General features: G+C 45.0%; 3 protein-coding genes across 3 annotated transcripts in view; all 3 read left to right on the top strand.

Moving 5' to 3' along the window:
* Nucleotides 1-2654: 2654 nt before the first annotated feature.
* C922_04551 (flap endonuclease 1) lies at nt 2655-4448 on the top strand (the record flags this gene model as incomplete). The annotated part of the gene is made up of 1 exon (XM_008820134.1): nt 2655-4448. The coding sequence occupies one exon, from the start codon at nt 2655-2657 to the stop codon at nt 4446-4448; it is 1794 nt and encodes a 597-aa protein (XP_008818356.1).
* Nucleotides 4449-5587: 1139 nt separating this feature from the next.
* On the top strand, nt 5588-7523 carry C922_04550 (hypothetical protein; the record flags this gene model as incomplete). The annotated part of the gene is made up of 3 exons (XM_008820133.1): nt 5588-6870; nt 7021-7243; nt 7446-7523. The coding sequence occupies 3 exons, from the start codon at nt 5588-5590 to the stop codon at nt 7521-7523; spliced, it is 1584 nt and encodes a 527-aa protein (XP_008818355.1).
* Nucleotides 7524-8907: 1384 nt separating this feature from the next.
* Nucleotides 8908-10655, top strand: part of C922_04549 (hypothetical protein) — a gene marked incomplete at both ends in the record, with an annotated part of 2083 nt that continues 335 nt past the window's right edge. Inside the window, 5 exons of the mRNA XM_008820132.1 lie at nt 8908-8929; nt 9201-9240; nt 9528-9598; nt 9864-10136; nt 10266-10655. Of these exons, the coding sequence (XP_008818354.1) occupies nt 8908-8929; nt 9201-9240; nt 9528-9598; nt 9864-10136; nt 10266-10655 (796 nt within the window). The remainder of the gene's footprint in view (nt 8930-9200; nt 9241-9527; nt 9599-9863; nt 10137-10265) is intronic.

Here is a 10655-nt window from a genome sequence, read left to right as displayed (position 1 = left end):
TCTTTCCAACACCAAAGCATGTGTATGCAGAACAACTAAGAAAGGGATTCATTTTTTTATTTGCATTCTATTAAAACGAGGGAGCATTAAGCACATTTTGTTATAGCAATTGTTCTTCCTGTCTTATGGAACACTTCCTGGCAAAATGTCAGTCTGTGTGTTGGCCATTTTTTTTTGCCATGCGTACATGCATTATTTTCCGTTGTTGCTGCTAAAATGGAGAGTGTGAAAATTACACCAGCAGTTTTTAGTCGCCCATTTTGGCAAGCAGCTCACTTGAAGAGAGTTCACCTGTGAAAGGGAAAAGCCTCCTAGCAAAAAGGAAGCCTGGCGTATAGAACACATTTTTAACAGAAAATGCTGACCCATTTTGACAGCCAACACCTCAGCATGGCTGTTAAAGACTCGTCAGTTGAGTCCCCTTTTTGTGAAAATTTCGTGCATGCTTCTTTTTTTTCAAGTGTGCATTTACAGAAAAGAAGGATTTATGAAAAGGATCGCTTTATGAAAAAGAACCATTTATGAAAAGGAACCATTTATGAAAAAGAACCATTTATGAAAAAGAACCATTTATGAAAAATATTTTTAAAAACGAAGGAAGGGTTCAAGTGGCTACCGAATCGCCAGTTCTTCTCTCCTCACTTTGCACAGCGAAATGATGCCACACCTCCGGGCGTTTTTGTGTGTGAAAAAATAAAAAGGAAGAACCCACTTGGTGCTTTTCTGGCAAGGGGGAGACGCCTTAAAAAGGGGGCACACGCGCACGCACGAGTAATATATATGTTTATGTACATCTAAGTGTCCACTTCTTGGCCCTTTTCTTTGTCCAATTTGTCCCTACATTAGGATGACACACTGGCGCTACCCCTCCTTTATGCACCAAAAATGGCGAACACTACCCCCAGTTAGCAGTTCGCATGGTTACTTTTTTTCCCGTATTGGAAGAAAAACTCATGGATCACTTCACTAACTTCACTCTAGCTAATGCATTTAAAAAAATTTCATTCGAACAAGGCGAGGTGATAAAAAAAGGGGAAAACCCAAAGGAATATTTTTTTTTTTTTTTTTTTTCTTCTTACAAGTCCATTCGGTTTACAGTGAATATGTACACCTAGTGTGTCACTCCAACTACGACCTTCTCCTTTTTGGCTCAGTTAAAGATGTGCATTTGGTTCATTCAGGAAGGAAAAGAAAAACCAACGTGGAAACAAAAATTAGTGTTACCGTTAAGACTGACGTGAGCATAAAACGGAAGACCACTCTTTGGGGAATGCTTCTCATTTTGACAAAGCAGAATCTGCGTAAGGATAAAAATGAAGCATTAGACGGTAGATACATCTTACAGTGGCGTAAATGAAAAACACGCCAAAAAAGAAGAATTCGAAAGATAACAGAATCGTGGGGGGAACAAACAAAAAGTGCTTCTATTCGCCGCATGACACACTTGTTAAGTGACAAATGGCCGCTTTTCTTTTTGCTTTCTCTCTCTCACCCCACATATGACTAATTTTTTTCAAACGAATTATCTGCCCAAATGGGGAAAATATACAATATGTCTAATGAGCCGAGTATGTGGTCACTATACATTTTTCCTCTTCTCTCTTTTTTTTTTATTTTTTTTCACAATTTTGGACTAAGAAAAAAAAAAAAAACGCGTAAATAAATGCCGATCTTGCCATATAGACAAGTGGCAATTTATAACTTAGGAGAAAATCCTTCAAAAGATCCACATGAGTGGGTGAAGATATGCACGACACGTTCAGTCTCTTCAGTGTGTATGCACGCGTGTGATTAAGTATTTACATTTTTATAGCTTCGTTATGTGTGCTTCATTAGAGGGGAGGACCGAAAGAAAAAAAAGGATGTGACACTTTTCCCTGCTTCCCATCGCCCTGCCGCGTTATATTTCGAACCCCACATGGTGTGTACGCAAGGAGGTATACTTGCACATTTGTGTAGTCACACATTCGTCCCTACTTGTTACGCATTTTCGGAACGCTTTCTTGCGAGAAAGTTGAGGAATAAAAACATACACATTTTTTTTTTTTTTTACCGTCAAAAGTTTTGCAGTAATTGATTCAATGGGGGGAGGGGAGTTCGAAGCGTGCGCAGTGTTTTGCTACATTTTTAAGTCTCCAAAAGTATATATATATTTTCCTTTTTTTTTTTTTTTCTTCCCCTTTTTCCGTCAACGCTGGAGAAAATGCAAAACGAAATAAAAAAAATGTAACGCAAGTGTGGGAAAAAAAAACGATGCAATATATTCCCTTTTTTAACGTCGGCGCGATATCGAACATTTTCGTTTTCTTTCGTTCTCCAAAGCAGAGTTGAAATAAACGCGTGGTGGAAGAAATTGAAACTGCCGAGGCGTCGGCGAGTCGCGACGCGTCGTGAAATATGGGGCATCTCAGCGAAGAGCAGCCCAGCGTTGAACATTTTGCAAAAGAAGGAAAACGTGCTAAGTGATTATCCACGAGAATACAACGCACGAGCGAGGCGGCCAGTGTTGTGTAACCCCTGCCTGAGCCGCAACCCCGTGTAGAGCAAAGAAAATCAAGGCGGTCCACCCACTTTCTCCAACGATTTTCACCGAGGCTCTTCACCGACCATTTTAACCAGCACCTTTCATTGACCATTTTCCCCTCCGCGACCAGATGGGAATTAAAGGCCTGACCAAGTTCATCGCCGACGCAGCGCCCAACGCGATTAAGGAGATAAAAATTGAGAACCTGATGGGGAGAGTGGTCGCCATCGATGCGTCCATGTCTTTGTACCAATTTATAATAGCCATAAGGGACTCTGAGCAATATGGAAATTTGACGAACGAGTCGGGGGAGACCACTTCGCACATATCGGGGCTCATGTCGAGAAGCATAAAGTTAATGGAGAATGGTTTGAAGCCGATCTACGTGTTTGACGGAGCCCCCCCTGAGCTGAAAGGATCCGAGTTAGAAAAAAGAGGAGAGAAAAGACAAAAGGCAGAAGAATTATTAAAGAAAGCTAAAGAGGAAGGAAATTTAGAAGAAATTAAGAAACAAAGTGGAAGGACAGTAAGGGTTACGAGAAAGCAAAATGAAGAAGCGAAGAAATTATTAACACTAATGGGAATCCCAGTTGTGGAAGCCCCATGCGAAGCGGAATCGCAGTGTGCATTCTTAACCAAGTACAATTTAGCACACGCAACAGCCACGGAAGACGCAGACGCCTTAGTGTTCGGAACCAAGATCCTAATTCGAAATTTAAATGCCAATGCGTCATCAGCCAATCAGAATAAAAATAAAAACTCTAGCAAAAGAGGATACATACTTACCGAAATTAACCTGGAACAAGTATTAAAAGGATTAAACTTAAGCATGAACGAGTTTATCGATTTTTGCATTTTGTGTGGCTGCGACTATTGTGATACCATCAAAGGAATCGGGTCCAAGACGGCTTACAATCTCATAAAGGAATATAATAGCATTGAGAAAATTATAGAAAACATTGACAAGAATAAGTACCAAGTTCCTTCTAACTTCCGCTTTGTAGAAGCTAGGGATTCTTTTATTAACCCTAAAGTTCTATCCAAAGAGGAGGTTAAAATTGACTGGGCTGAACCCAAAATTGAAGAATTAAAAAACTTCCTAATCAAGGACTACAATTTTAACGAAGTTAGGGTTACCAATTATATTAACAGATTGTTGAAGGCCAGGAAAGTAACCACTCAGAGACGCCTGGACAACTTTTTTACCGCCTGCACGAAGAAAAGCACCAAACTGGTGATTGAGGAAAGTCAAAGTCAGAAGGAGATGAAGCCAAAGAGGAAGGGAAAGAAAAGGGAGGCGTCGAACGACAGCACCACGAAACTCAACTCCAAGCAGAATAAGAAGCCGAAGGCGGAAAAGGAACCCAAAAGCGAGAAGCAGGACGAGGAGGCCAATCACGGGGATACCCATAAGGGGAACCATAACGAGGAGGAGAGCGGAGAAGCAACCGACGGCATGGGTGCGAAAGACCCCTTCGACACCGAGGAAGAGGAGGACAACCCTAGCCCCAACTTCTTCCACCACAAATCCGACTCCGAATCAGGTAATGTAAAAAAAGAAGAAACGGAGAAGGATAGAAACGCCACCACAACGGGTGATGTGTATAGCTTCCCCAATGGGAAGGACACATTAGGAAGTAACGTACACCTAAGTAGCAACAGCACCCTGTATAGTTGTAACAATGTGAAAAGTGAGAAGGCAGCCAACGAGAGCATGCACGTCGTAGGTAGTGGTGCCACCGAGGCAGGCACCAACCATGTAGGCAGCAGTGATCTGTTCCCTCCGAACGTCGCCGATTGTGTTAATAACAACGCTGATAAAACACAGCCCGAAATGAAACAAAAAAACATTTTATTTTTGCTTCCCTACTGCCCCAAGAATGTTACTAATGTGAAGAAGAGGAAGTCCGTTCAGCGTTGTTAGGGGAGCCCAGGAGCGCTTAGGCAGACGGCACGCACATGCTTATTTGAACGTGCTCATTCGGACATCAGTTCGTGCACGCGCCCGTTTCGTGGCCCTGTTTCTTTTTTTTTTTTTTTTTACGTACTTATTTCCCTCCCAAGGGTTTCTCCCCCTCCATGGGACGCACATACGCAGAAGCAAAGGACAGTCTGTCTCGCGTCCCGTTTGGGGGGCCACCCATTTTGCTCACATTTTTAGCACACACATTTGGCTTCCCTTTACCTACCCAATTGGCCCACTTTTGGGCTCCCCTTCTGGCCCCCTGAAATGATTCCCCCCTTTTTAATACCAACCCGTGAGCATTTGCCACAGCGAAGCTCATACAAATGCATTTTCATTTTGGAAAAAAAAAAAAAAAAAAAGAACTTCCGTTTGGTGCCTTATTAAAATATTCCCCCATTTAAGAACATTTCGCCGCCCCTCCCCGTGGCTGTTTTTTTTTCCCACCATTTGGCAGCAGACGAGGGCGCAAAAAACAAGTGACCGTTTCGCCTAGGGAGCCCCACAAAAATGACGTTGTAGAGGACTTGTCCCGTTTTGCAACCCTTTGTGAATGCTCTTAGTGGTTGTTTGGGGCCATCGTAACTCGCTTTGAAAAAGAAAAAGAAATTTGCACATGTAGGGCAGTACCTCCTTGGCTTCTTTTCTAGCAATGACTCTTCACGCTTCAACATCCGTTGGTGCTTCTCTCATTTTGGATCCCCTTTTTATGGCCCTATTTGCCATTGACGCAGAATGTGCCTCCCACTGGAAGGGTAAATTTTCTGGCAGCGGAGATGGCTCCCATCTCCATCCCTAGGAAGACCAACCAGTCGCACACTTTGTTGCTTCCACGGGTCGGAACTTAAAAAAAAAAAGAAAGGGGGGCACCAATCTACGTAAGCATGTGGTAGTATGTAATGACGTGCATCCAAATCAGCACCTTATCGCGTTATTTTTAGCAACCGTCACACTTGTGTAGCGTTCCTCACGCCACTCCTCAATTGTAGCTTTTCCCATCTTGTGCGAAGAGGACTGATGAGGGAAGTCAACTCAGGTGTTCATTTTTGCAAAGTCCACTTTGGCGTTCTTTCTTTTAATCAAACGTAAAATTGCTTTAAATGAATAATTTAAGGAAATGGATTTTTTTCTGTTTTTTTAAAAGTGAAAAATGTTTCCCCTTTTGTGAAAAAAGGAGCAGAGCGAATGTACAGCTTGTGGGGAGGAAGGTGGGGGGTAAATTCCACGAGGGGCGCTTTCGAGAATTTTCCAGAGGCAGGGGAGAAAAGGCAGTGACCAGGTTAAGCGGTACAGGCGGGACAGCCGGGTCAAACGGGACAAGCGGGCTAGTCAGGTCAATCAAACCGCGGTCACCGACTTCGTTTAGAGCCCCCGGGGAAGTGACATGCAGGGGGGCAGCACACTTCTCCAGCGTTGGTGGAACGGAAGACAGCGCACGTGGTATAGGGGCCTGTCAGAAGGGGGAAAGCGCAGATCGAGGTGCGATAGGGGATGTGGAGGTGATGTGCAATGCGAACGTCTGCAGTAACGGTGAGAAGGGGGGCCAGCGTAAGAGTCAGGACAATCCCAAAAAGGGGAAGGACGAAGAGCAGGAGGACGAGCAAGACGAGGAGCAAGACGAGGAGCAAAACGACCAGCATGACCACGTTGACCAGCACGCCAAGTCCTTCTACGAAATCTACGACGACCACGGGGACACGCAGGACTGCCCGCACGAGCTCCGCAGGTTCATCAGAAAGGAGCACATGGACGTGAAGATAAAAATAAAATGCTCCAGCCCGAGGAACCTGAACAAGCGAGATGTCCAGAACGTCATCGGTGAGATGTTGCAGGGGGGGGAAGCGGCAGACTCGGGGGGGGCAGCGGGCCAAGGCAACTCCGAAATGTATTACCTCAATTCGAATTTCAAAAAATTCAACTACCCGGACCGAAACGTGTTGTGGCCAAACCCGTTAGTCTACAACCACCGACTGCAGCCATTCCTACTGGAAAGGCAGAAGGACGAAGAGAGCGACACCTTTGACATGAACAAGAAACATATCGAAGTAAATAAAAGGAGGCTGCAGAATCTGTGGTGTTACAGCTCCAGTTATGGAGTAGACTGGAATACCCTGGATGCTCTTTTTTTAAATTTCAAAAATGAGAAGGAGGAACATTTGAGAAAATGGGAAGAAAATAAAAACAGCATCATGATGTACGCATCAAGAGTCGCCAAGAGGAAGTTAATAATGAGTCGAAAAAAGTTGCTGGACAATCTGGGCATCGACTACTCCAGTAACGTTTATGCCAATTATGAGGACACGGGGGAGGTGGATGAAACGTATATAGAAGATGACCAAGAGGTCGAATATAATTTGTTGTTTCCCCGATCTGTCTTCCGCAAGTGGACTCGCACGTACTGTTTGGAGGGCTTCATGTGTGTTTCTGACCGTGTAGTCCCACAAACGCGCCACCGTCGTGATGGTAGTGTTATGGGCCCTACATCTCTGTCTTCATAAGCCCACATAAATATGACTTTTTTTTTTTTTTAAAGGCTGTACTTTTACTGGAAGGACCGCTACATGCACTACTACGAAGACACTCTATGCGATTACCTGAAGGGAGAAGTGGTGGACTTGCAACTGCTGCGGGAACAGAATGAGCGGAACCTACATTTGTCTGGGAAGAAAATGATACGGAAGCACTCGTTCAGCTTAAGGCCAGTCAAGGGGTCCAATTTGTACGTTACGAGATATGTGCCCAAGGGGAGGCGACGGGTAAGGCGACGGGTAAGGCGCACGGGGAACCATTCCCGCAGTGAGTACATTGAGCGTAGTGTTTGTAGTGCGTGTATTGCGCATGTTCCGTAGAGTATGTATTGATTCCCACATATGGACGCTCTTCCACTGAGCTGCAAGTCACAACTGCGTTATCCCTATCACACTGCTTCCACTCCCCGATGTGTACTCATCACCGCAGGTTAGAACCAATGCCGATCAGTTTGACTTAGAAGGCGTCGGAGAAAATATATATAACACAGCCCAGAAGGACAAGTAGGTTGGAAAAAAAAATGCGCGTATTCTTCCTATTTGTGGCCTGGGTGGCCTGTTGAGGGAAGACTTGTGAAGACATATCCCCTCCCGGCGCGGGTGGGTCCCTTCAGCCACTGTGTTTACTTCTAAACAATGCTGTCGAATTGGGGATCCACCCACCCCACTGTAGGTTGGCAACGCTCCCTTTTGTAGAAATATGGTGGATGGTTGTAATGGAAACTTGTTCCTGCTTTCATCACACGTAGTGTTTGCTGGTGCCTATGCAGACGGATGTTTTTCTGGTGTACCTATCGGCGCACGCAGGGGGGCATCCCCATCACCCCATCCGATCCTACGGGATCTATCCGCATCATTTAACACCCCCTTCTGACATAAATGAGATACTTGCCAACGTCTTTGCAAATTTTATCTATTTTCTTTTTTTCGAATGCCCAAACAGAGGGGAAGTTACCACATGGAGAAGAAAAAAATGACACCAAAGGGTACGAATTGTAAAAAAATGGCTAAAGTGTTGGCAAGAGAGAAAAAAAAAAGGAGAAGTAACAACACCTCGTTGGGGAACCTGCCATCTAATGACACACCTAATGTAGGAAGATTTTATTGGAGGAATCCCTTTGCAGTTTGCTAAAGGGAGGCGTTTTTTTTTTTTTTTTTTTTCCTTCTTTTTGTCCTTCCAATTAGAATTGTTTTGTACTAATTTTGGTGCACCAACGTTCGGGGGTGGGTGGACCCCATTAGGCACATTTTTTTCTCCACCGCCCGAAATGATAATCCGGATTTTCAAAGCCTTAAATATAGTGCTCATTCTAGTGGCACTAGTAGGAAAAAAAAAAAAAAAAAAAAACGCGACGGAACAAGTGGAAAGGAGGAAGGCAGCAGTTACCAGTTAGAAGTGGCACGTCACAGGCAATGCGAATAAGTCGCACAGGGAGTACCAGAAATTGGCATCCCCCCCTGCATCAGTCGAGGCCCTCATGTGAATGTACTACGTCAAATTGAATTTTTACTGGCGACAGTATCCCTCCGGAGAAGGGATAGCAGCCGCTTTGGCGTCATATGAATGTTTATGTTTGTGTTTATGTTTCTGCTTATGTTTGTGTTCATGTTTATGCCTATGCCTGTGTTTATGTTTTTATTTGTTTGTACCCGCCCGTTCCAACCGTGTGCACCGCTTTTCCCATTTTAACGAACCCATGAACAAATCGCGACTTAATTTTTTACCCCTGCGATTGAAACGGTTGTGAGCCACCCATGTTATATACACCCTTTTAAAGGCAAACAAGTCCCAAAGGAGAGAGAGAAAAAAAAAAAAATTCTTACTCAGACGAAGAAGCAAACTGGAGTAGTAGACCGAAGGGACGTAGAACGTAAATGAAGCAAAGAATAGGATGGATAATCGAAAGTACATAGGTTAGCCCATTAAAACAATTTTGATGTGCGTATGGTGTTGTTTCTCACAGTTGGTATCTCTCAGTGTGTCCCCCGCACGTGGCACTCTTCCTTTCTTAGCATTTTCTTTCACCCCGTCTGCAATGCTGTTCGCAAATTTTTGCAAATTCAAATGTTGTCATTCGTTGTTGCGCAATTGTTGGCTACTCCCATTTGTGCATTAGGAAAACCTTTTTTTTGTATCCCCTTTTTTTTGCGGCTTCCTCACCTTGCCGCCTCCCCCTTCCTGCAGACAACGAACTAACGGGGGACTGGATATGCTCGGACGAAAAGTAATGTCAAATTTTTTCAACCCCTTCGCTGCTTCCGAGCAGGTCTATGGGTCGCGAAGAATGCATTGTTGCGTCTAGCTATCTCTGGCCATGGCTAAGCGCTCCCGCTTGTCCCTTTCGTGGTGCACGCCCAATCGGGCACAACACCCCGGGAATGTCAAGGGGGGGCATACACGCGTGCAGTTACATATAGGTACGTAGCTGCGTAAACCATCGCTGTGCATAGCGCACACCTTTACTGCACGCAAAAAATGAAGAAACGCATTTCATCAACATTATTTTTAAAGATGCGGGATTGTAAACTCGGCTCAGAGAACACACTGTAACCGATGCAACAGAGTCAGGCCAAAAAGCACAAGTAATGATTTTAAAATGGCACACTGGTGATGCACCATGAGTAATGTGAATAGGTGTCTCGTGTACTGACCCTCACCATCCCCCGTCGCCGCTTCGTCTGCCACGTGGAAGGGAGCTTCGAAATGGGCATCACTTAGCGGATCATTTAGCGGAACTCTTGTGGCATCACTTAGCGGATCACTTATCGCGTCACTTTTCACACCACTACACTCAACGCCGCACCCATTTCCCCCGCTTCCCAACTCGCGGCGCCCGCTACCCCGCAGTGAAAAGAAATCCCAAACAGGTGCTTTTCAAAGCGAACGATTGGAAGTGTGACGAATGCGGCAACATTAATTGGGCCAAGAGAGAAAAATGTAACATGTGTAGTAAGGCGAAGTTCCAAAAAAAGGGAAGCGACCCCAAGTGGAGTAAAGAAGTACGGACTGGCAAAGGTGGAGGCCACTACGACATTCAGGGAAGTAACGAAAAGAGAGTCCATGACTCGGACGACGAAGAGTATGATGAGTTTGGTCGGAAGAAGAAGAGGAAGATAGTAGGTTCGTACCCGGTGGGACAAGTGTCGCTCTGTGCGGTGCTGTCCGCATTCCCCACGTGCACCAAACACACACTTTGTTCGCGCGCTACTGCAATTTTTTCCCTTTTTTTTTTTTTTCTTTTTTTTGCAGATAAGGATGTCAAAAATGATAAGGATAAAGGCGATAATGACCCGACCAGGGACGCAAGTGGCTACAACAACAGAAGAGAGACTTTCTACTCAAAGGACACGTACAGAAAGAGACACGTTGATCACTCCCGGTCAAGGAGTTTCCCCTCAAATAATTACCAAAGAGGTGGAGGTGGAGGCGGCTATTACAAGAGCCACTACGACCGCAGGAAGGAGAACGGGGGTTACAGTGCCGGTCGGTACGATGGAGGCAGCAGGCATGATGACCGAAGCAGACATGATGACGGAAGAAGATACGATGAAGGCAGCAGGCATGATGATCGAAGTAGACACGATGATCGAAGCGGGCCTGGTGACCGAAGCAGACACGATGACGGAAGAAGATACGATG

The sequence above is a fragment of the Plasmodium inui genome, assembly GCF_000524495.1.
Source record: "Plasmodium inui San Antonio 1 unplaced genomic scaffold supercont1.25, whole genome shotgun sequence".
Taxonomy (NCBI): domain Eukaryota; phylum Apicomplexa; class Aconoidasida; order Haemosporida; family Plasmodiidae; genus Plasmodium; species Plasmodium inui.
This window is presented reverse-complemented; position numbering and strand designations above follow the sequence as displayed.